At 37.9% G+C, this 26,844-nt stretch overlaps 1 protein-coding gene across 2 annotated transcripts in view; it reads left to right on the forward strand.

The window, feature by feature from the left end:
- The first annotated feature begins 4,784 nt into the window (after positions 1 to 4,784).
- ICA1L (islet cell autoantigen 1 like) overlaps positions 4,785 to 26,844 on the forward strand; it is a 38,646-nt gene continuing 16,586 nt past the window's right edge. The window contains exons 1-7 of one of the 2 annotated variants that reach the window (XM_028510023.2): positions 4,785 to 4,970; positions 11,252 to 11,420; positions 14,440 to 14,512; positions 21,183 to 21,306; positions 22,425 to 22,623; positions 24,240 to 24,365; positions 25,740 to 25,838. In XM_028510023.2, coding sequence (XP_028365824.1) covers positions 4,933 to 4,970; positions 11,252 to 11,420; positions 14,440 to 14,512; positions 21,183 to 21,306; positions 22,425 to 22,623; positions 24,240 to 24,365; positions 25,740 to 25,838 — 828 coding nt within the window. In that variant the 5' untranslated portion in view covers positions 4,785 to 4,932. The remainder of the gene's footprint in view (positions 4,971 to 11,251; positions 11,421 to 14,439; positions 14,513 to 21,182; positions 21,307 to 22,424; positions 22,624 to 24,239; positions 24,366 to 25,739; positions 25,839 to 26,844) is intronic. The other variant, XM_028510021.2, reaches the window with a different exon arrangement.

Genomic DNA, 26,844 nt, shown 5'->3' on the forward strand with positions numbered 1-26,844 from the left:
TTTCCAGGCTTGTCATCCATGTTATAACCTGGTTTTCTGAATTATCTATTCTACTTGGAGTTGTTTCTAATGTGGTTTCAGTTTTGTGTATTTTTTCCTCTTTTTAAATATCTTTTGCTTCATTCAGCTATTTTAAAATATCTGTTTTATGGAGGTGTGTTTATATGTCAGCATTCAGAGCAGTTTTCCTTGATATTTTATGAAGCAGTTCTTCAAATGTTTATATTTTTTTTCTTTTTCACATTATGGCCCATCCTTTTTATTTTCATGCAGTTGTGTAAATGCATGAAAACCCTCCTTCCAGGGCCATTAAATAACTGCCTTAGAGGCTGGCATAGGAGACTGGACACATTATTGTGATCTCTCTTCCTTAGTTGGCTGCTTGGAGACAGTTTTCATATGCTCTCTCTCTGAGCAGTTTCACACAGCATGTGCTAGTCATTGGTTTCAGAGGCAGGTCAGTGCTAACGTGTATCTCTTACTAGTCTACTTTAGTCGGCTGTGCAAGATTGACTCCCAGCCTGCTGTTTCTGTTTCTCTATAGCCATGACTTGCCTCTTGGCAGGGAAAATAAAAAACAATCTGGCCACTGTAGGTTTTAGGGAACCCAATATATAGTACTAATTGCCTTTTTTATTTCCTCCTGAGATTGGAGCCAATTTAGCTGTAGTTGGAGGAACAAAGCAGATGGTGATAAAAATATCAGCTTTATTCTCGAGAGAGCTGCTGGAAGGTATGTTGTATGGTATCAGTGGTGTTCTAATCTTCAGAAATGGAACTGCCCACCCGAGGGAAAGTTTGAGTCTTCATAAAAGACAACTTATGGGAGACTTTTGCCTCAAATTGATTAGGCCATAAGTGGTGATTAAGAGGTTTTTAAAAAGGGATTAAATTCCCTAAGTTTTAGACTTTGATAAATTAGCTCTATCCAGTCAGGAAATGTAAATGGTAAACTCATCAGTCAGATTTCATACTTCAGGGAATAAGGGCAAGAGGCTGGGAATACTTATGGAAAATCCATCCTCATGAAAACCAGGACAGTCGAAAAGAAGCATTCCCCACCTTAAACATCACAGTTCCTTATTGAGTAGTCTTCTTTGCTAGCCTGTGACAGGGGGATAGCCACCAAGTGGAATGCTGTCTACGTCTTCCATAAGTTTTCCTGCTATGCCTTTAAGGACTCATGTTTCCAGGTTAGGACCCACTCAGTTTGCCAAATTGAGATTCGAGGAGATGCATATCAGATTTAGACCTCTTTAACTTTTAAAAAATTTATTGATTTTTTTTGAGAGAGAGAAACGTTGATTTGTTGTTCCACTTATTTATGCACTCATTGGTTGATTCTTGTGTATGCCCTGACTGGGGATCAAACCTTCAGCCTTGGCATATTGGGATGACGTTCTAACCAACTAAACTACCTCGTCATGACTGGACATCCTCTTTATGCTTCAAATTTCATTGTACTGACATTGATTCATTGGCAGTAGTGCTAACAGGTGTAGCCAGTGTGCACAGGAGTTTCCTTCTCTAATTTTGGTCAGGGGAAGGAATTATGCAAACATGCACTCATTCCCTCATCTTTCCCACAAGCTGTTAACACTTTTAATCATTACTCATCTGACAGATGAAAGTGGTCTTTTTCATTTGTGCATTTGTACATATTTAGTTACAAAGAGATTAAATAACATTTTTGTGTATTTGCTGGACTCTTGAAGTGTTTGTGTGTATAAACAGCCTATTCTTCTTTTGTCCTTTTTTTTAAAGATTTTATTCATTTTTAGATGGGAGTGGATATGGATGGAGGGAGAAAGAGAGAGAGAACATCAGTGTGTGGTTGTCTCTTGCATACCCCCCACTGGGGACCTGGCCCACAACCCAGGCATGTGCTCTGACTGGGAATCAAACCAGTGACCCATCAGTTCACAGGCCAGCACTCATCCACTGAGCCACACCAGCCAGGGCTGCCCTTATTTTTCAATTGGTAAATTTGTATTTTCACTATATAGTTATGAATTCTCTAGCTTAAAAATATTAAATGTTCTTCTTCATGTCTTACCCAGTTATTTCTTTTCAGATTTTGCTTATGGTCAATTTTGTTATATAAATTAAAAATTTCTACTATCTACATGATTTTCACATATGGTATCATGTTAGAAAGGTTCTTGACTCCAAATTATAAATCATTCATCTATATTTTCACATGGTAATGTAAGGTTTTAATATTTAAATTTTGAACCATCCTTACATTGACTCAGAATCAAACATTTTTTTCAAATAGGTAGTTGTCCCAATAATATATATAGAATAATATTGTTCTTTCCTACTGATTTGACATCCTACATTGGTTGTAGTGAGTTGAATGTGACCCCCAAGATAATGGGTCCTAGTTCCTGAAGTCGGTGAATGTTTACCCTTGTGTGGTAAAGTTTTTGTAGGTGTAATTGAGGTGAGGATCTGACATAAGATTATTCTGGATTAACTGGGAGGGTCCTAAATGCCAACTCGGGTGTCCTCATTTTAGACAGAGGCAAAGGGAGATTAAACAGATGCACAGAGGAGGAGGAGGAGGTGAAGTGAATACAGAGGCAGAGATTGGAGTTATGTCCTTAGAGCCTCCCAGGGAGCGCAGCCCTGCTAACAGCTGATTTCAGACTTCTGGCTTCCAGAAGTGTGAAAGACTGTATTCCTGTTGTTTGTGGTAATTTGTAGTATAACTTGATCATATACTGTATTCTTTGATATTCTTTTGGTCTCTGTGGACTTTTTTCCACTTGTTTCACTGCTCTATCTGTTTTGGTGTATCATTCTATTTTAATGAGTAAGGTTCATATTCAGGTAGATTTTTCAAAATTATCATTATTTTATTAAATTTGTACATATACACGACTTTTAAAGTCGTATATTAAAGGATTATAATGCACAAAAGCATTCGTGTCCCAATTCCAATCTCCAGTGGCACCTACCTTTAAGCCTTCTGTTTCCTATTTTCTGCTATTCTTTTTCATAATGTTTATTTGCTGCTCTTTGATTTATTAATTTAAGGCATCACCTACCTACTTTCCGTATGGTAAAAGAGGACTTAGCTGTCCTTCTCCACCGCGGTCTCCACATGTCCTTCCCCAAATAGCTACATTATTGTTTTTATTAAATCAAATGTTTATGTTACTGCGAACTATTAAGTATTGAAACAGCCTAGTCAATAGTGCCCTATAACCATTCCTCCTTTTTTTGAACATCCTATCTCTTCACTTTTGTTGAAGTTACTATAACTTACTAATTTTCTGAATACCATTTTCCTTATTGTTCTAACATTTCTGCCATGTGGCTGTGAGTGATGTGCTCAAACATATCAGTTGTGTTTCCTGGAGCGCTCCTTTCCAGACTCTTTCATCTTCTGCCTGCATGCGGGCAGCTTGCTCTGTGCAGCTGTCATCCTGCGCCTTCTTTCTTTGCTCTTCTGGGCTGGTTTTTGTCTTCTGTCGGAGAAATCTGCTTTTATTAGGACTCCCAAAGCTCTGTTTGTGATCTTTTTCTCTTAAAACTTTCATGATCTTTTTATATAAAGATTTGTGTCCTTTAGTTATTTCAATTATTTCTTCCCTTAGGCAATCTTTAGAATAATCTTTAGTCAAATCCTGGACTTCCTTGATCATCTCTTATTCTCTTACCCTTTTTATTGTTCTACTTTCTGAGAAGTTTCTTTTTAAATTTTTCAACTCTTTTATTTAAATTTTTTAAATGTCAGCTATGCTATTTTTTTTTGCCCAAAGGTTCTTTCTTATTCTTTTGTTATTGCTTTCTAAGTGATAATCTGCCCCCCCCCCCCACACACAGAAGCAGTGTCTTTACTTATCCCTCTGAGGATATTAGTTAGAAGGTTATGTTTTGTTTTGCTCCCTATATTGTCTTTGTTTCCTTTCCACTATTATTTCTTCTTTTTGTTGGTTTAGTTCAGGAGTCTTTCTTGATGGAGTCTTTCCTCAGATATTTGGTGATCTTTGGGTCTCAATATAAGACTATCAAAAGCTAATTGGAAGCTTTGTGTGTATGAGTGAGCTTCTCTACTGGTGAGTTTTGCTCTACTGTGAATAGGCAAGGATTCATCCATTTATTTTTATTTTATTTTTGTTATTTTTTATCTTCACCCAAGGGGGAGAGAGGGAGAGAAACATGGATTCGAGAGAGAAACATTGATTGGTTGCCTTTCGTATGTACCCCAACCAGGACCGAACCTGCAACTCAGGCTTATTCTCTGACCAGGAGTTGAACCTATGCTTGGCTGGAGCAATGACATTACAGAACAATGCTCCAACCAATTAAGCCACACTGTCCAGGGCAAGAATTCATCCTTTCAGAACAGCAAATTTCAACTTGTGTGCTGCAAAAAATTTTAAACGTTGAATACCTGGCTATTTATTTAGGGGCACTGACCTCTTTTCCCTTAGACAGTCAAATAAGAAAATGACAACATCCGACACAACTATAGCCATCTGTTGTGAATGAATAAAAACTATACCTATTTTTTTTTGTCAGACTGGCAGAAAATATATTTTTGGTGTGCAACAGAATATTAGTAATTAGTTTATGTATGCCCTGAGATGAAAAAGGTTGAAAATCACTGTTTAGAGTGTCCAAAGGACATACTCCTTTTCTCTGGAGCTTTTAGTATTTTTCAGAGAAAAGAATGTTCCAGTCTTTTCTGAGAAGTGTAGGTGTAGGGGGTGTATGTGTGTGCATGCATGGTGTGTGTGAATGCTTTGCTACTGGTGAGCAAAAATGAGCTAGACGTTAGACTTTCACTTAGTCATTTTGTTTTCAGGCCAAGCCCTCCACTGTGTTGGTGTGCCAAGTCCAGTGCTTTCCCCATTCAATCTGTTCAACCTCCATTGAGTGACACAGATTTGGGAAGGGCCTCAGGCTCCAGCCAGCTTTATGCAAACATCAATGAATCCTCCTTCCATTTCCAAATGGTGAGTCTTTCAGATATTCCAAGGAGTAATGACTCACTTCTTACTAGCATTTCTGTATTAGTTCCTTAGGTTACTACGTCATGTGCTGTCTTCAAAAAGTTATTGAAGTCTTTCATTTGCTTTTGTCAGTATACTTCAGTATACTTATTCTGTCTGTACTTTTAGGGTTTTGATTACTTTTTACCTTTACTATTATTTTAGTGGGTTTGAGAAGGAAAATCTGGTAAATGCACGTGGTCAATCCACATTTTTAATAGGACACTCTTGTAATATCAGAGAGGGCAAGTTCTTCCTTTTCCAGGTTATTCTCAGTATTGAGCCTTAGATTTTAAAATTTATATCCTATACATTCTTACTTATTTGTAGGCTATAAGTAATACAATTAAAAAATAGTGTCTTGTATACGACTTTATATTTTTCAGAGCAATTTTGCACACTATCCCATTGATCCTAAAAATGTGACTGGCTTTGCACTTGGTACCTTGGGTATGGCAGAGGACTGGGAGAGGCACTGGCCTGAAATTTGCAATAGAGTCAGAAATATCATTCTAAAGCTTCTTGGGGAATTAGTTTTAATATCATTTTAACATAAGTATTTAGTATTTGCTACTTTAAAGTATCAAAAACATTTGAAATACATTTTTTTCAGCCACTTTCAGAAAGATAATATAATATTTTCTTCTCTAGTTTACTTCCCAATACATTTTTAAAAAAACATTTTAAAGGATTTTAAAAAAGATTGTATTTATTTATTTTTAGAGACGGGGGAAGGGAGGAAGAAAGAGGGAGAGAAACACTGATGTTGTGAGAGAAAGACATCAATCGGTTGCCTCCCACACACCCACAACCAGGGATCAAGCCTGCAACCCAGGCATGTGTCCTAACAGGGAATCGAACCTGCAATGTTTTGGTTTGAGGAATGACACCCAGCCCACTGAACCACACCTGTCAAGTTACTAATATGTCATTTATATTTTGAATGGTCTTACTAATTTTCTTCAACATTTTTCAAGTCTTATTTTTTAATAATCTATTTTATGTGCTACTCATATATGAGGTCTGTCTGGAAAAAGTCCAACCATTGTTAATACAGTAAGAATGGTTTGTGTGACATCAGTGTAACCTGGCAGCCAAGGAGAGTGGACTGGAATGAGCATGCATAAACAATGATGACTTTACTGTACTGGTCAGTGGGGACAGCAGACACGGTTGAGTGAGCCTGTGTACTGTGTGGCTATCCCATTCAAAGTGACTGAGTGAGTAGAGCAACAAATGTGCATTGAATTTTGCATTAAGCTTGAACATTTCTCCATGGAAACTATTCAGATGATACAGAAGGCTGCAGCTATGAGCAACTGGTGATTGGCAGCTTCATCACAACACACCAGCTCATGCATTATGCAGAGTTTTTTGGTGAAATATCAAATCACCCAGATGACTTAGCCCCTCTACAGACTGGATTTGGTGCCCTGTGACTTCTGGCTTTTCCCAAAACTAAAATCACCTTTGAACGGAGAGAGAATTTGAACTGTTGATGAGATTCAAGGAAAATGCTACAGGGAAGCTGATGGCCATTGGGAGAACTATGTGAAGTTGCAAGGTGCCTACTTTGGAGGGGACTGAGGCATCATTTTCCTATGTACAAGATTTCTTGTATCTTGTATCTTCCTCAATAATGTCTCTATTTTTCATATTATAGTGACTAGATTCCTTCTAGATAGGCTTTGTATTATTCATGAAATAATATGACTAAAGGGGTATAAGTAAATTAATTATATTTCCATAGTAAATTCTTAAATCTGTCAGAAAGTCTGAAAAGTAGTTGATAATCCATACCATATAATTAAGCCATATAATTTTGGGGAAAAAAGATCTAATTTGTTTTCTTTATACAGCCTCTTCTTTACAGACTAAAATTATGCTGACTACTAAAATTATAGACTTACTTATGTAAAAATCAATCTTATTTTAATGAGAAATTCAAATGTGGTTTGCAATGTAGACATTAGCTTTCTTAATGACTTCTCTTTATTGTTTTTATTCTTATAAGTAACACCCTTTTTATGTGCCTAATTCTAAAAAACCTATGGGTTAAAATTAGAAAACTAATACTGTATGTTTAAGTAAACTGACTATAAAACAGAAGACAACTTTAATCACACTTTTACCACCTTCAAAATGAAAAAGAATATGCCTATGGAGTCAGAAGACCTGGCTGTGTGCTAAGTATCAAGATGTTCTTAATGTATGTGTATCCTCAAGAAATTTACCTTAATTTTACAGAACCTCAGCAATGCCTTCTATAAAACTGGAATAATAAAATCTGCCATTTCTAGCTTTCAGGGTTATCATAAGAATCAAGGGAAATAAAATATGTAAAAATGTTTTCAAAACTATCAAGGGTACTACAAGTATAATATAATTATGTTAGCAAGTAGTAGTACTAAGATTATTAGGAACTTTTAAATATTTTAAGGCTTCTCTAAGACTTTACCTTTCATGTACGTTTGAATTCTTTTTGAAAAATGATTAAGCTTTAGTCCTTTTATGAGAATAATAGGTCAAGGTGGTAACCACTCTGCAGGCAACTTACCTGCGTAGTAGAAGATTTTCAGATCTATAATAGGATGGTGGTAATTGCCATAGTCTTTCTGTTGTAGATAAACACAACAGAAAGGTGTGTATTTAATTTAATTTTATTGTATTGGCGTCTTATTGGTATATGATTATAGTACCAAGTATAGCACTTAAGACAAAGCTGGCATTTATTTAATATGTGCATGAAACTGACTTTCTTACTGGGACTGTTTGGAAATTTCAGCTAATTTAGTTCTGCACTAGTTCTGCTGTCTCAGTGCATTTTTAAAGTGTAACTACTCTAGTCCTATAATGGTTTGAGTATCTCAGTAACAACTCAGTAACCAAACCATGTTTGGCTTAACAACAATTAAGGTCACCTATCTGAAAGGATTCATGTTTATAACCTGGATGTGATTCTAGCCTAATATTACAGCTGATAATTTATATAATATGTCCTTTAGAGCAGTTTGAGGAGCAGGTTCTCTTTTTTTAAAATTTAATCTTTATTGTATTTTTTCCCATTACCATTTAGTACCCTTATAACCCCTTCCCCCCATCAGTCACCTCACTGTTGTCCATGAGTCCTTTTTCCTTAGGGGCAGGTTCTCAATCCATGACTGATAGTCTGTCTTTGATATCAGTAGTCCCTAATAATTTCAGTAGGCTTCATGGCTTATACTTGTCTTTTATCCATTTTGAGTTTATTCTGGTGTATGGTTTAAGTTGGTGGTCAAGTTTCATTTTTTTTTTGCATGTACCAGTCCAGTTCTCACAACATCATTTATTGAAAAGGCTGTTTTTCTCCATTGTATGTTCATGAGTCCTTTGTCAAATATTAATTGACCACAGAGACATGGGTTTATTTCTGGGCTCTCTATTCTGTTCCATTGATCTTTGTGCCTGTTCTTATGCCAGTACCAGGCTGTTTTGATTACAGTGGCCTTGTATTATAGTTTTGTTTTTCCAGGTATCACTTCAGTTTTCAGTGGCTAATTTTCTGCCAGGACCCTTGAGATCCCCTCCTTCACCACATGATCAGCACAGATCTTGGGAGGATTTTGTATGTAGATTTTGGGGATCCCCTCCTCTTTGGCTGCCCCCCCTTCCAGAATATTTTTCCTAAATTTCTGGTAGTTTCTAGCCTTGAACTCTATCATCTAATATCTCACACCATTTAGCTTTCTGCTCAACCTACCCACAGTGGAAGCAGATTTAGCACTGCCCTCAGTCAAAAACCCCAAATTGTGCAAATCTCATTTTTTGCAGATTTACCCACCCAGCTACTGTCCTCCTCTTGCTAGGAATGGTGTGCACTCTGCAGGTAGGATAGCTTCCAGAGAGGAAAAAGAAGCGTAAGTTTATTACTCTCAAATCCGGTCAGATAACTTACTCTGTTCTCCCATGAAGCAGATGGTGAGGAAGTGGAAAGCAGCCAGGAGTACTATTTGACTTACAGCAGCATGGAAGTCGAGGCAGGGAATAGATGTTCTCTCCTGATACTCCCTGAGTTTTGTTCTTGTAACTGATTGGGCTAAGCCTGCAGTCAACATAGTAGAAGAGATCAGTACTTTGTCATACAACTCGACTGACCCTCATACTAATAACAATCTAGGGGCAGGGAGACTAAACAAAAGCAAGTCAAGAGCAACCAAAGGAGGAAAGAAATTGAAGCAGAAAGATGAACTGCAAGTTTTTCCTCAAGACTGTGTCAGAACAGTATAATGCTATTTGCTGTGTCTAATGCATTATAACAGCGTAATGCCATTTGTCATTTTAGATGGATCTCAAAAGGCATGCCATTGGATGTAGTTTTCTGCTTTCTATGATTTGAGGTTCTTTGTGTTTAAGAGGAAGTTTGCATTTATCATACTAAAATGTATAATTGTTTTTACTCTGTCATCTGAGTTTATACTGTTTTTATGTTGCATTACTCCTGTTTTTCCCACCCTTCTGCTGTTTTTCTTGTTTAGCCCTCAGTAATTTATAAATTAGACATCCTATTTTTATTTAATTAGTAGTTACTTTAAAATAAAAAGAAAATGAATCTCTATCTCTTTACCAACATTAAGAATACGTTAGTATCTATTGATTCCCCTGGAAATGATGAATGAGTCACACACTGCAGTACTTCCCTTTGTTCCTATCTCCCATTGATTAGAGTGATTTGGGCTTTTAAAACTAGTATTATTTCATTCTTTTACTTCTCCTTAAGGAATACTTTTTACAATTGCCTTTCCTTATATAGTCATGTTAATCTTGTTAAGAACAAGCACTTTGACAATTTTTAAGCTTATAGGTTACAATTTCCATCTCTATTTCTTTATAACAGATTTCCCCTATACCTAAGAATTTATTTTTTGGATACTAAAGTATTTCTTTGAGTGATTTTTAAAGAGAATGTATTTGAATTTTGCATATCTGAGAATATTTATTAAATGTGTATTCTTTTGACATAGCAGTTATAACTACAGGAAGTTTTCCTAAGGAAATGATAGTGGTATGCAAAGATGTGTATACATCTTGCATGTATACACATTCATTTCAATGTATACACATTCATTTTGCAGTATTATTACAAAAGCAAAAATTAGAAACTAATAAATGTCTACAAATAGAAATTGGTCAGGTAAAATAAAATTATTTCCAGCCATTATTGCAAAGTCATTAACAGTTTTATTACCTTTGTCACCTAACTGAAATTAAGTATCATTAATCTTTTTGTCTGTTACTTGTGCAGGTTATAATTATTACCAGTATATCATATAAAGCAAATATTAGCATGTTTAGCTATTAACATTAATATACTATTTAGCATCTTTTTAGTTTTTTAAATTTTTTAAATTTTAATCATTGTTCAAGTACAATTTTCTCCCTTTTACTCCCATTCCATCCCACCCACCCAACCCTCCCCACTTTCCTACCATTACCACCCTCCCCCTAGCTTTTGTCCATGTGTCCTTTAAATTTGTTCCTGTAATCCCTTCCCATTCTCTCCTGAAATTCCCTCTTCTCTCCCCTCTGGTCACTGTCAGCCTGTCCTCTTTTTCAGTATCTTTGGTTATATTTTGCTTGTTTGTTTGTTTTGTTGTTTAGGTTCCTGTTAAAGGTGAGGTCATATGGTATTTGTCTTTCATTGCCTGGCTTATTTCACTTAGCATAATGCTTTCCAGCTCCATCCAAGCTGTTGCAAAGGGTAGGAGCTCCTTCTTTCTTTCTGCTGCATAGAATTCCATTGTGTAAATATACCACAGTTTTTTGATCCATTCATTTACTGATGGGCATCTAGGTTGCTTCCAGCACCTAGCTATTGTAAATTGTGCTGCTATGAACATCGGGGTGCATAGCTTTTTAGTTTTTAATTAGATTAAATATTGACTAAGCAGATATTTATTATTGGAAATATTTTTTATTGTGTTTTTCCATTACCATTTATCCTCCTTATGTCTCCCTCTCCCCAGCAATCACCACACTGTTGGCAATCAATGTCCAGGAGTCCTTTTTCCTTTTTGCTCCATCCCTCTTCCCACTAACTACCCCTGCCCCCCAGAGCTGTCAGCTTGCTATCTATCTAAGTCTGTCTCTAGTGTGCTTGGTAGTTCCGTTTGCTCATTAGATTCCACGTATGAGTGAAATGATATTGTATTTGCCCTTTTCTGACTGGCTTATTTCACTTAGCATAACTTTTAGTCTGTTCCTTATAGTCACTCCATGGATTCCTTTGGGCAGCCTAGAGCAGAAGATGACCAGTCCGTGGTTAGCAGAATGCAAAAAAAATACTGGAGAACTAAACAGATCTTCATCAAAGCCACAGGAAAGAAGGAGGACGAGCATGTGGTGGCATCTGATGCAGAACTGGATGCTAAACTTGAGGTAAATGTGAGGATTCTGTGTATTTCATATTAGTGGTTATTATTTGGGACTACAAGGAGGATTATGACGGGATTTTACACTGAAGAACTTACTGGGATAAATGCAAATTTGATAATAGACTATATCCATCTCTTAGATCTTCTGGATAAGAGGTTGTAATTCTCAAAAATTGAGAACTGACAGAACTGGTGTTCATAAATTAGATAAGTCATGGATTAATTTCTCTGGTATAAGTAATATAGTTTTAAGCTAAATGTTAATGAATTACTTATATTCCTAACTGATACCATATATTCATTATATATCATGTCCTAATAGTTTTACTACATTTATGTGAAGCCTTACATCTCACAGAAATAAGTTAGAATTTTTTTCAATTATTAAGAGATAGAGTTATTGAAGTATTTCATAATGCATTTTTGGCTGTTTTTCATCTTAATTAAAAGGAATAATTACCATGAAACAACTTTAAACTTATAAGTAATTAAGCTAATTAGAGGAAAGGTCTCATGTATATTAATGAAAGGTCTGGATTTAATTAATTAAATCCTAACCTAAGTACATGTTTATTGATTTTTAGAGGGAGAGGGAGGGAGGGGAAAAGAGAGAAAGAAACATCAATTGGTTGCCTCCTATACACGCCCTGACTGGGGATTGAACCTGCAACCTTTAGGTGTATGGAATGACGCTCCAACAAACTGAACCACTTGGCCAGGGCAAAGGTCTGGATATTTAAATGCAGATTTACTGATTACATGTACCTGTATTAATTTAAGATAACTTGCACAAATAATTCCAAGCAGATGCTCTGCTATGCTTGAAATATAATCATTTGTTGGGATTCTTAAAAATAAAGGTCACCCTGGTTGGTGTGGCCCAGTTGGTTGGAGCATCATCCCAAGAACCGAAGAGTTGCATATTTGATTCCCGTCACAGCACATGCTTGGTTTGCAGGTTTGATCTCCGGTTGTGGCGCCTATGGGGGCAGCCAATCAATATTTCTCTTTTATATCAGTGTTTCTTTCTCTCCTTTTCCCTCTCCCTTCCTCTTTCTCTAAAAGCAATGAAAAAATGTTCACAGGTGAGGGTAAAAAATTTTAAAAAATAAAGGTCTAATTAAATAGGGCTTAATGTACTAAGTATTTTCATTCATAGTAAGTAAACTGTCATTGCCCTAACACATATGGAAATAGATAACTTATTTGAAAGTATTCCTCTTAGGATTCAATGACAAATGTTGGGGACATAAAGGGACTTTATTTTAAGTATTTTAAAATAAGTATTTTATGTTTTAACACTAAGGGAACTTTTCACTGTGTCCTCCCATATTCCCCAGAAGTAAATATTTTTGTATTGTTTTACATCACTAGGCAATCTATAGGTAACATATTTTATATTTTAGTGTTATGCTTGTTCATTAGACAAATATTTTGAATCAACCAAGAACTTTCTCCCACATTTGTACTATTTTTTTTAAGAATGAGAAATATTTTCATTGTTTGTATGCTTATATCAGTCATTATGTTATACACTTTAAATGCACATTGATATTTCTTTTTTCTCTTTTTCCCTCCCTTCCCTGATCTCTAAAAATGAATAAATAAAATTTTTTAAAAATAAATAAAATCATACTTGTGAAATTATACTTCACTAGAACTAAAAAAAATATTTTCATTGTATAAATTAATAGCAATAGCATATAAATCTTTCAAGGACCATGGGAAAAATCAACCATAATCACTTTCTCATAGTATTACTATCATTTTTTGTATTCTTCTCTAGTCTACTTCCATATGGATTTAAAACAGCTTTTTAAGTCGCCAAATGCACATACCAAGTTCAGTTGAAACATATAAAACTTACATGGAAAATTGATAGTTGCTCTCCATTTAGATTTTAGTGTCTGTTATCAGTCTTCCTTAGTCCTAACCAAACATCAAAGTAGTAGCAAAAGTGCTTTAGAGATAGGATGATCAGGCTTAATGGTGATATTGGAAAATTTATTTATTTATTTATTTATTTAAAGATTTTATTTATTTATTTTTAGAGAGGGGAAGGGAGGGAGAAAGAAAGGGAGAGAAACATCAGTGTGTGGTTGTCTCTTGAGTGCCCCCTACTGGGGACTTGGCCCACAACCCAGGCATGTGCCCTGACTGGGAATGGAACCAGCAACCCCTTGGTTTGCAATCCAGTGCTCAATCCACTGAGCCATACCAGCCAGGGCCGAAAATTTATTTGATAATCATAGAATTAGGACTTAATATATCACAGTGCCAAGGTCATTTTGAACTAAAGTTTTATAGCAATTCTTCAGCATAGGAGTTTGTTAGAAGAAGGCCTGAACCCTAAAACCTATACCAGCCATTTCTCTGGGAAAACTTGAATTTATAGATATGTGTGAAGACCTAACTAACACATGTATAGGTGTCCTAATCTCAAGTTTTCATGTTCTTACTTGGAAATGGGACTGTATTAGATCACTGATTTTTCTATTAGCTATTAGCAATAGTAGTAATACAGGAATTACATGGAAATGTTTAAACAAAAATAATTTACAAATAACTTATTTTTGATATTGTAATACATTATTTAATTTTTATGGTGAATTCACTGACCCCTTTTGCTTAGACCAATATTGGAGAAAAGCCAGAGTCAGAGTTAACATTTTCTAAGGTTATCTATACTCTTCATCTGTGGTTGGCACCGCTTGATGCAGTTTATGTTGGAGTTACCCTTTTGCTCTTTAGACAGCTTGAAGCTGAGGAGAGGACAAAACTCTACAGTTATAAATTTTTATTAGCTCCCATGTATTTATCACAATTTTTTCCAAACATCATGAGTGAAATCTAAATGTGCTTTCTATATCAGAAATAAAACCAAGACTGAAGTACATCACAGTCCAGGAAAAAATAGACATAATACATACAAGAAAATGTTCTGCTTTTGAAGTGTGTCTAACAGGTACTTTGTATTTGTTTATGGTTCTATAAATTGTCCTAATAAAATTTATATTTCAAAGGTTTTTCACTCCATTCAAGAGACATGCACTGAACTCCTGAAGATAGTTGAGAAATATCAGCTAAGACTCAATGGTATGAAATCACAGATATATGTCCTATAATTCCAATTTAATGTAAATATTTGAATGAAATGTTTAATATAAAAATAGTTTATTGAACTGTTTTGTGAGTAGTTTCTTATGACAATATATGAATATTTACAGTGACCTATTCTCAAAGTTCCCAGTATCCTCTGACAGATTCATTTTGCTAAGTTCAGTTTCATTGTCCATAATCTTGACTGGATTTGCTTCCATCCCTTAAAAACTCTCTCTTGACCCCCCACTTACCCTTGCAGTTGCCATGCCATTCCTCTGCTCCTTTAACAGAAAATTTTGACATAATTTTCTGTAAGCACAGTCTTTTTTAAAAATTGATTTTATAGAGAGAAAGAGGGAAAAACAATTTGTTTTTCCATTCATTATGCATTCATTGGTTGATTTCTTGTACATGCCTGGACCAGGGATGGAACCCATGACTGCAGCATGTCAGGATGACATTCTAACCAACTGAGCTAACTGGCCAGGGCTGTATGCACAGTCTTTATTCCTGTCCTTCCACTTTCCTTTGTACTCACTCCAGTTAAGTTTTCATCCCCATCACTCCACCAAATTGCTCTTGTCATAATCATGAAGAGCTGGACCCAATGACCAGTTCTCCATCCTTACTTGATTCATCACATTACTTAACACAGTTGATTATTCTCTCCTTCTCTTGGCTTGGCTCCCAGGCACCATACTTTCCTGGACTTCTTCCTACTGGTCATTCCTTCTCAGTATCCTGCCTTTGCTTGCTGGGTTCTTCTCTCTTTTCAACCTCTTCAAGCTGGAACTAAATTTTTGCATCTCTTCTCTCTCTTTAGTTGCAGTGGCCTACAGCATGTGGCCACCTCTCTGAACCTGGTTACCACTCATTTCTTTCTTTCTTTTTTTTTTAATATATTTTATTGATTATGCTATTACAGTTGTCCCATTTCCCCCTTCACTCCCCTCCCCCCTGTGCCCCCTCTCCCACCCACCTTCCCCCCCTTTAGTCCATGTCCATATGTAATACTTATAAGTTCTTTAGCTTCTACATTTCCCGTACTATTCTTGCCCTCCCCCGATCTATTTTCAACCTACATTCTATGCTACTTATTCTCTATACCTTTTCCCCCTCTCTCCTCCTCCCACCCCTACTGCTAGCCCCCCCCCCCTTGTGCCCTCTATTTCTCTGGTTCTGTTCCTATTCTAGTTGTTTACTTAGTTTCTTTTGGTTTTGCTTTAGGTGTGGTTGTTAATAATTGTGAGTTTGCTGTCCTTTTACTATACATGTCTTTTCTTTATCTTCTTTTCTTAGATAAGTCCCTTTAGCATTTCATAAAGTAAGGGCTTGGTGATGATGAACTCCTTTAATTTGACCTTATCTGAAAAGCACTTTATCTTCTCTTCCGTTCTAAATGAGAGCTTTGCTGGATAGAGCAATCTGGGATGTAGGTCCTTGTCTTTCATGACTTGGAATATTTCTTTCCAGCCCCTTCTTTCCTGTAAGGTCTCTTTGGAGAAATCAGCTGACAGTCTGATGGGAACTCCTTTGTAGGTGACTGTCCCCTTATCTCTTGCTGCTTCTAGGATTCTCTCCTTCGTTTTTACCTTGGCTAATGTAATTATGATGTGCCTTGGTGTGTTTCTTCTTGGATCCAACTTCTTTGGGGCTCTCTGCGCTCCTTGGATTTCTTGGAAGACTGTTCCCTTTGCCAGTTTGGGGAAGTTCTCCTTTATTATTTGTTCAAATAACTTTTCCACTTGCTGGTCTTCCCCTTCTGGTACCCCTATAATTCGGATGTTGGAATGTTTAAAGGTGTCCTCGATGGTCTTAAGCTTTTCTTCGATTTTTTGAATTCTTATTTCATCATGCTCTCCTGCTTGGTTGATTCTATCTTCCTTCTGGTCCACTGTGTTGTTTTGAGATTCAGATTCCTTCCTTTCACAATTGGCTCTTCTCCGTGTGTCTTCCTGCATCCCTTTTATGGTAATCTGCATTTTTTCATGTAATTTGGATCCAAAATCCACCAGTTCCGTGAGCTTCCTGATCACCAGTGTTTTGAACTGTGCATCTGATAGATTGGCTATTTCTTGGTCACTCAAAAGGATGAGTCCTGGGGGTCTGATCTGTTCTGCTGGACACATCTTATGTCTTTCCCCGTCTCTCCTATTATTTTACTTATTTATTTATTTTTTCTCCGGTCTGGTCGCTCTTGTTACGGTGGGGGGCGGAGCCTTAGGTGTTCACCGGTGCTGGGCAACCCAGTCGCTAGCTTGTGACGTTATATGTGGGGGCAGGGGCGGGAGCGGGGACAGGAGGGATCAATGGCGACCCTTCCGTTCTCCTGGAGTCAGACACTTGCCTGGGCTTCTGGGCTGTGAGCTCTGCCCTGATCCCCAGTCGCTGCCCCACTGATTCCCCCAGCCGCCGCTTGCGTACTCAGGGATCACCGCTACACCGCTGCGCTCGCTCCTGCGTCCCGGATTGCTGTCGCGCCGATTCTGCACCAAATTTTCCCCGACCTCTGCGCGCCTGCGACCCGCGCCAGCCCCACGCCTGCTCGCTCGGCTGGTAGTCCCCTACCAGTCTGGATGTGCGGGTCTACTTCAACTTCTAGGCTGTCCGTCTTCCTTTTAGATAAATCCTCTGACAGTTCTGATATTATGACTGCAAATCATTGTTGTAAATTGTTGCTCTGTTCTTGGTTGTGCGAGGTACGGTGCGCCCACCTATTCCTCCATCTTCACCACTCATTTCTTAAAACTCCCTCCTTGTTAGCCATACTGATTTTCCTGTTATGCATATCTGCACAACAGGCTCTCTAAAATCCTTTAGGGTTTGGTCAAATATCATCTTTTTAGTGAGACCCCCATATCTAAAATGAAATATCCTTCTTTCTCATAACTTTCTTGACTACTTAGCAATATTCAACACTTTATATATTTTATCAATGTTTTTCTTACCACCACTATAATATGTTCTCCTTATGGACAGGAATTTGTTTTGTTTATATTGGTGTCCTCAAAGTCTAGAAATAATGTTTAACATGTAGTTTATACTCAGTAAATATTTGCTCAATTAATGATTTTTCTTCTGAGGAATGTAAATTAATCTCAAAACACTGTAATCAGTCTTGACCTGTCTGGCTCAGTTGGTTTGGTGTTGTCCCACAAAGTGGAAGGTCACTAGTTGGATTCCCCACCAGGGCATGTGGCTGGGTTGTGGGTTCAGTCCCTGGTCAGGGTGTGTATAAGAGGCAACCAATTGATGTTTCTCTCTCACATGCATCTTTCTTTCCCTCTCTTTCTCCCTGACCTTCTCTCTAAAAATAAATAAATAAAATCTTAAAGAAAAAGAAGTGTTCAGAGTGATGAAAAGCAAGGACCTACAACCTCGATTACTCTATCTGGCAAAGCTATCATTTAGAATGGAAGGGCAAATAAAGTTCTTCTCAGACAAGGTATAACTAAAGGAGTTCATCATCACCAAGCCATTATTATATGAAATGTTAAAGGGACTTATCTAAGAAAAAGAAGATCAAAACTATGAACATTAAAATGGCAACAAATTCACAACTATCAATAATTGAATCTAAAAAACAAAATAAGCAAACAAGCAGAACAAGAACAGAATCATACATATGGAGATCATTTGGAGGGTTATCATTTGGGAGGGGGGAGGGGGAGGATGAGGGAAGAGGTGCAGAAATTAAGAAGTACAAATTGGTAGATACACAATAGACATGAGGATGTTAAGAACAGCATAGGAATTGGAGAAGCAAAAGAACTTATATGCATGATTTATGGATATGAACTAAGGGGGTGGGGATTGCTGGAGGGAATGGGGCAAAAGGGGAAAAATTAGGACAACTGTAATAGCATAATCAATATGATATATTTAAAAAAATAAAATACTTGGTCATACTAGTAAAAGTTTCTAAAACATTTCTCAAGTTTTGGTACTTGCCATAAGCTGGTAACAAGTGGTTCTGGACTGACATTGGTTCGTGGCCCACACTTTGAATAGTAAGGTGCTGCACAACAAATTTTAGGATTTCAGCAGCAAAATCGTGGACATCTGTGGATCTGGGGTACTGAGCGCAGGAAACTTAGCCAGGATGGGAGTCAATTATAAGGTAAATTTAGCCCTGACTGATGTGGCTCAGTGGATAGAGTGCCAGCCTGCAAACTGAAAGGTTGCCAGTTTGATTCCCTGTCAGGCACATGCCTGGAATAGAGGCCAGATCCCCAACTGGGAGCGTGCAAGAGGCAACTGGTTCATATTTCTCTTGCATATCAATGTTTCTCTCCCTCTTTTTCTCCCTCCCTTCCTCCTCTCTGAAAAATAAATAAATAAAATCTTTAAAGAAAAGAATAAGTTAAATTTAACAGGAAATGACTACTTTATAAGAGGCAAATCCTAAAATGCATCTCCACACATTAGAAAATGCATCATTTGTGGTATTATTTGTCATCTTTGTTTTTTTAAATAAAGATCAATTTTTCCTAAAGTGAGTTCCATGGATTCACTGCATCCAAACCATCAGAAATGCCTATTTAAAAGACTAAATAGGAGGCATAGATAGATACACTGTGCCTTCTCACACAATCAGAAGAAGGACAATAACCAATTTAAAGACAAAAAGCAACCAGAACTGCCAGAAAATTAAACTGTATGAAAATTTGACAACCAAGGAGTTCAAGAAGAAACAGTCATCCAGACTGTTAGGAGGGGCAGAGATGGGCAGGTGGGTGGACAGAACTCACAGCAAGGCAGCAGCTGGTGGACCGAGTGAGGTGGCAGCAGGCAGAGCAGGTGGTTACACATTTGCGTGCAGAGAAACTGGGAGGAACAACTGGGGAGCAAGACAGACTGAGCAACCCAGGGTTCCAGCATAGGGAAATAAAACCTCAAAACCTTGAGTGAAAAAACCTGTGGTGGGCTGTAGGAGAGACTCCCAGCCTCACAGGCGAGTTTGTTGGAGAGACCCACAGGGTCCTAGAACATACACAAACCCACATACCAGGAAATCAGCAGCAGAAAGGCCCAACTTACTTGTGGGTAGGGGAGGAAGTGACTGAAGAGAGCTGAATAAGTGGCATTGTTCCTTCTTAGGCCCCTCCCCCACCTACAGTGCCACAACACAGAGATGTGATTGCCCTGCCCTGGTGAATACCTAAGGCTCCGCCCCTTACTAGTAACAGGTGCACTGAGACAAAAAAAAAAAAAAGGCCCAAATGAAAAAACAGATCAAAGCTCCAGAGCAAATACAACTAAGTGATGAAAAGATAGCCAACTTATCAGATGCAGAGTTCAAATCACTGGTAATCAGGATGCTCAAGGGATTGGTTGAGTACAGTCACAAAACAGAGGAAAAAGTGAGGGCTATGAAAAGTGAAATAAAGGAAAATGTGTAGAAAGCCAGCAGTGACAGGAAGGAAACCAGAACTCAAATTAATGGTTTGGACCAGAAAGAAGAAATAAACATTCAACCAGAACAGAATGAAGAAATAAGAATTCAAAAAACTGAGGAGAGGCTTAGGAACCTCCAGGACAACTTTAAATGTTCCAACATCTGAATCATAGGGGTGCCAGAAGAAGAGGAAGAACAAGAAATTGAAAACTTATTTGAAAACATAATGAAGGAGAACCTCCCCAATCCAGTGAAGGAAATAGACTTCCAGGAAGTCCAGGAAGCTCAGAGAGTCCCAAAGAAGTTGGGCCCAAGGAAGCACACACCAAGGCACATCATAATTACATTAGCCAAGATTAAAGATAAGGAGAGAATCTTAAAAGCAGCAAGAGGAAAGGAGACAGGTACATAGGAGTGCCCCTAAGACTATCAGCTGATTTCTCAGAAGAAACCTTGCAGGCAATAACGGGCTGGAAAGAAGTATTCCAAGTCATGAAAGGGAAGGACCTACATCCAAGATTACTCTACGCAGCAAAGCTATCATTTAGAATGGAAGAGCAGATAAAGTACTTCCCAGTGAAGGTCAAGTTTAAGGAGTTCATCATCACCGAGCTCTTATTATATGAAATGTTAAAGGGACTTATCTAGGAAAAAGAAGATGATCAAAACTATGAACAGTAAAATAACCATAAACGCACAACTATCAACAACCAAACCTAAAACAAAAAGGAACTAAGCAAACAACTAGAACAGGAACAGAATCACATAATGGAGATCACATGGAGGGTTATCAGTGGAAAAGAGGCGGAGAATGGGAGGAAAGGTACAGGGAATAAGTAGTATAAATGGTGCATAGGAAATAGACAGGGGGAGGTTAAGAATAATATAGGAAATGTAGAAGCCAAAGAATTTATATGTACAACCCACAGACATGAACTAAGGTGGAAGAATGTGGTTGGGAGGGGTGTGCAGGGCAAAGGGGAATAAAAGGGGGAAATTGGGACAACTGTAATGGCATTATCAATAAAATACATTAAAAATAAATGTAAATAAATAAATAAATAATAAAAACAGATCCTCTGAACTAAAAAATCAGAATCTTTGGAGATTGAGCTCAGAAATTGCATTTTGAAAATGTCTTCTTCCTGCCCTGCCATCCTCCAGTAATTCTTGTGTATAGATAATTGTTTCTGTAAGAATTTTACTTATATGTGTGTTTTAAAGAAATTATAAAAATGAAACAACTGTACTGTAATTTTTTCCTAGTTATATCAGAGGAAGAAAATGAACTAGGGATCTTTTTAAAGCTTCAAGCAGAACAAGATACATCACAAGCTGGCAAAATGATGGCTGCCACTGGCAAGGCACTCTGCTCCTCAGCCAAGCAAAGGTTTACCTGGCTTTGCATCCTCCTTAAGTTTGTAGTCAACATGACAGTTTTGATATATGCACCCAAGTGTATCATTCCAGTAGAGGGTTAAAAGAGAAATACATTGCAGTATGTAATTGTTTTGATGACTAACTCACTTATTTTGTGTTTTAAATAATTATTTAAAAATTGACATTCTTAGTTGCTTAATTCCTAGAAATGTACCTTAGGCCTATGTTTGAATTCGTTAAGGAGTTTAATGTAACAGAGGCATAGCATAGCTACAATTTGAATATATATAGGTATATATTTTTCACTTTTTTGACTACTGTACTGTACTATGAGTACATTAGAACTTTTTCAGCATAGGAAATTTTTCTTCTTAATTACATACTTTGCCTTTATCATTTTGCAGGTTTTTTTTATCTTAAAGATACCTGCTGCAAAGAATTTCCTACAATTATTAAATAAAACCCAAAATCTTTTCATTTTCAAAGAAACATAAAGACAGGCCTTATCAGACCTGTAATGATCATTGATAATGGAAGTAGTTTTCTTCTGAACCCCCACATAATGCCAAAGTCCATCTTTAAGGCGGTGGGACACTCAATACAAGACCCTTAGTCAGAAGCTGCCCAGAGGAGCTGAGTCGAACTGGTGTTTCCTAACTCTGTTTTTTTGTTCTCGTCGTCAGCTGCTAAGAATTTGATCCTCATTAGTTCTTCTAGTATTTCATCTGCTTTTCTATACCCAGGCTTTTCCTAAATTTGTCAAATAAAAGGCTTTCTATTTATAGGATAATGTTTTATGAATACAGGATCTCTTTTACCCATGGAACTCTTTTTTAAATGGCACACTTACTTGACAAGTAATTAATATGTGGATTAACATCCAAAATGTTGCAAAAATGATATATTTTCTAAAATAAGAAAAGGGGAAGATATAGACACATCTTTATTAACAATTGGAAGTTGTCTGTATGATTCTTACTTGCTTTCTAAAGCTCTTAGGCATCTTAATAATTTCCTATTTATAGACTTATCTTGACAGCAGATATGCTTTATGGTTGTTTTAAATCTTTGTTGTTTTTTTTTTTAATGAGATGTACATCTCTCTGAGTTTTACTTCTCTGCCATTAGACTGGCCCTGTATACTCCGCTGTCTCGACTTAAGCAAGAAGTAACAACATTCAGTCACAGGGCAGTCTCTGATACCTTGATGACGGTCAATCGGATGGAGCAGGCGCGCACAGAGTACAGAGGAGCTCTGCTGTGGATGAAAGATGTGTCGCAAGAACTGGACCCAGACACCTTAAAGCAAATGGAAAAGTTCAGAAAAGTATGACAATACATCCTTCTCCTTTTCTTGATGCACAAACCTGTTGAAATTCTACAGAATAACTTAAGATTAGACTATTTTTAAAAAATATTCACCCAAGGATGTGTTTATTGATTTTAGAGGGAGAGGAAGAAAGAGAGAGGGCATTGGGGGAGGTGGGGCACAGGAGAGAGAAAGAGACAGACAGACAGACAGACAGATATTGATGTGAGAAATACTGATGGGTTGCCTCCTGTAGGCTCCCTGACTGGGACTGAACCTGCATCCTAGGTATGTGCTGTGACTGGGAATCGAACCTGCACCCTCTTGGTGTATGGGACAATGCCCCAACCAGCTGAGCCATCCAGCCAGGTTAGAGCAGACTGTTTTTAAGAAAATGTTATATTATAAGTTCTTGACTGCTTGGAGATCTTTTGTAACCAAACAAAAATGGGTATACAGCTGTGTGTCACCACAAAAGTCAAACTCATGAAGCAGGTGCTGATGAATAAAAGGAAAGAGGTTTTATTCGGATGCTGCATGATCTGGGACAATGGCAGGCTCCTATCTCAAAGAGCATCTCCTCAGCAAGGCCAAGACAAAAACTGGTGTCCAGAGCTCCTGTTCCAATTTAAAATACAGTCCTTTGGAGCCTACAGGTGGCTGCTAAGTGGTCCTAGTCCCCATCCAGAGCTTAGCTTGTTTCCAACTGCTATTCATTTCAGGCTCCCTCTTAGAGCCTGTGTGTGGGCCAAGAGCCACTAAGGCCACAAAGCCATGTACTCCTGCGAGGGTGCACAAATGCACAGGTCAGCGCATCACCAAGTGTGCAAGAAAGATAGAGAGAGGCTCTGCTGAGGCCAAGTGGCCCTTGGAGAGAACAGGTGAATGCATTAGCAGGTGCAGGTTACAAGGAAGCGAGCCATGATCCAGAGCTAGTTTCTTTGTTCCCCTGGGATTATATTAGCTTGGGTGTGGGACAGACCAGGTGCATTAGTGCTCTTCGGGTGGGTCCATCTCCCAACCAATCTCTTCTTTCTCCAGGCTAGATAACAGGCCTCTTTGGTCCAGCACCTCCACCACGCCATTTTGACTTCGGTTATACACGTGCCTACCTTTCCCTGGTCCTATCCGAGTCTGGTACTGGAAGGATGTGGGGAGGGCTCTTCCTATCCAGTTATCTTGCTAGCTTTTTGCTCCATGTAAGGACCTCCCTCTGCTGCCATCTGCCAATGGGCAAAGAGTCCCCTGCACTCCAGGCAGTCTACCAGTAACACTTTGGTTGAAGTACAAAAGGTTGTCACACTTTTTGGAAAATGTGCCCCCTTCTCCTTCTACTCTTACCTAATTATTATTCATCAGTAGTTTTAGGTGTTACTTTTTATTTGGAATCTGTGTTGTTTTTTCTTCTTAACTATATACTTTTCATCTCTCATTGCATAGTTTCTCAGCATAAAGATACCTGGAAAGAGCCTCATATAATTACTAAAAATAGCCAAAATCTTTACTATTAATCATGAAATAATAATACCAGGGAAGGGAGTTAGTCTTCTTTATTACAATGTCATGTGTCTGAAAATATGTATCATGGATCTTTATGATAACATTCATAATGTGTGACATTTTTGTGGTTGCAGGTACAGATCCAAGTGAGAAATAGCAAAGCTTCTTTTGACAAGTTGAAGATGGATGTTTGTCAGAAAGTAGACTTGCTTGGAGCTAGTCGCTGCAATATGTTATCTCATTCTCTCACTACCTACCAGGTACCCCCCCTTCATAGTCAGCATGTCCTTGCAGTAAAGATGAGTGGTGAGATTCCTTTTTAAAAGTAGTCTAAATCATATAAAATGTATAATTGATCAGATTCCTTTGATTTGCTAAAATTGACTTACTGAGGGTATGACAATCAGAAAATCATAGAATTCTAGACTGTAAAAGACCTTGGGACCATCTACTCCAGTAGCCTCACAATATTCTCTTTGGTGTCCTAGGAAAGAGAGACCTAGAGACCGTTTAGGGCTGAGGAGGGGATATTGAGGAGGCAGGATGTAAGGCCCAGAGCCCTGGTTTACCTACAGGTACTCCACTTTGAACTCCTCCATGTAATTTCATTTGAGGCAAAGATGCTGTGGCCCCCAACATTTTTAATATTTTCTGTCATATGGATGAGGAAAGTGAAACCTAAGAGAATTAAAGTAAATGGCAATGTTGGGCTTAAAAACCTGCATTTTCTAATTCTAGGTTGTGGGTTTTTTGTTTGTTTGTTTTTTAATTCTGCCAAGGTTGCCATCCATATCACTTCAACCTCAAAAGTCTCACTTGTACTTATATTAGTACCCCAAATCACACGTAAATAGCATACAATGGATAAGGTATATATTAATAAATAGCAGGCACTGATTTTAACATGTATTTGTGAATGGCAAAATAGGAGAATAAACTGCATTTATATAAGAATAATAAACTAAAGGAGATGGACATTCACTGCTGCTTCTAGAAAATCTACCTAATTCATTTGAACACTGTGGAATTCAAGAATCAAGAAAGGATGCACGGATAGCTGTTAGTTCAGTTCTCCTTTATTCTCTCCATTCATCCCCCTCACCTTGAACAGGAACCTTTAAGCAGCAAGGGAACTGTTCCATTAATTGAATTAGCTTGAGAACACATTTTTGGGTAAGGGTTTCTTGAATCCTAAATGAAAGACCAAATTTAGTGGCACATATTACCTTTCTCCTATTAATATAAGACTATATATACTTACCAAAATAAAGATCTACACATACTCCTAATTCAAATATGGTATTCTTGTGCTTTTTAACATTGGCCTCTCGGCTTCCTCAGAAGGCGTTCTGATCCACCCATGTCATTCTCTCGGCTGCAGCTCCTCTGCAGCTGGCTCCAGTGCACCTCCCAGGACTGTTTGCAGAGAGCACAGGTGCATGCAGACACAGGAGCCAAGTCTTAGGCAGAGCTACTATTTCCAGCACTTTCCGGTTTCCCTAACTTGGAAATTGATTTGAGTTCCTGATTATTATGTGGCAGCTATTCGCCTGCTACACTAGGGAGGAAAAATCGATCTGAAAACATCGTGGGGAGGAAGCAGCACTGTCACGTCACCGTTCCTTTTTCTGCAGAGAACACTGCTTGGATTCTGGGAGAAGACGGCTCGAACGATGTCCCAAATCCACGGGGCCTATGGTGGCGCCCATCCCTGTGACTTTGTGGCCCTCAAGGTACATTCCCGTCCATGTTATCTTGTTAGATCTATGTTGCACTTCATTTGGGTAATAACATTGAAATTCTTTTTTGCTAAGCCTAATGTCAAATTTACAAAACATTGGGAATTTTTTTTACACTCCTTCAGCTAAGAATCTGCAGTCCTTTAGCCATTTTTCTGCACTTCCCCGATTCCAAATGCTATCAGCAACACTAAGAAAAATGTGTGGGAATATTGCTGATGGGCTCAAGATAATAGTAGGGGGCTAATTACAGGGGGAGAATGTGAAAAGAAAATTAAAGTGCAAAAGAGATAAAACGTTATGGAAAGGAAAACCTGAGGAAGAACAGGTGATGCAAAGTGGTCATGTGTTTAAATAAATGACCATACTACTTACATGAAAGTTTTAGAAATTAAAGAAAAATTTCCTTGCTTTACTTTCACACTTATGTCTTAGATGTGATTCATGATACAAAAATTATGCCAATTTGGTCATCATGTATGTGTGATTGCAGCTGATGAGACTGCTGCATTATATCAGCTCTTTCTGTAACGCCTACACATAATAGGTACTCTCAGCCTATGATTATAATGATTTCAACATTTGTATATCTTCCTGTGCACCTTTTTTGCATATGGCTTATTCTGCAGAGTGGCACTGTGGTAACTGTTCTGGTATGTGAGGTTTCAGTACCTTCGGCAGAAGGTACCTATAAGGCAGAAGGTATCATTCTGCCTTATTTTCAGTAGACCTTGAAAATGTTGCTGGATTTGTTTAAGCTAGATGTGGTATCTGTGATGGATTATATCTTGCAACTGTACATTCCTGAGGTTTAGTATAGATTATTTTAATGATTTTATTTATTAATTTTTAGAGAGCGGGGAAGAGAAGGAGAAAGAGAGGGAAAGAAACATGGATGTGTGAGAGACACATCAATTGGTTGCCTCTCCCACTCCCCCAGCTGGGGACCTGACCCACAACCCAGCATGTAGCCTGACTAGAAATAGAATTGGTGACCTTT

Source organism: Phyllostomus discolor, chromosome 4 (genome assembly GCF_004126475.2).
Source record: "Phyllostomus discolor isolate MPI-MPIP mPhyDis1 chromosome 4, mPhyDis1.pri.v3, whole genome shotgun sequence".
Taxonomy (NCBI): Eukaryota; Metazoa; Chordata; class Mammalia; order Chiroptera; family Phyllostomidae; genus Phyllostomus; species Phyllostomus discolor.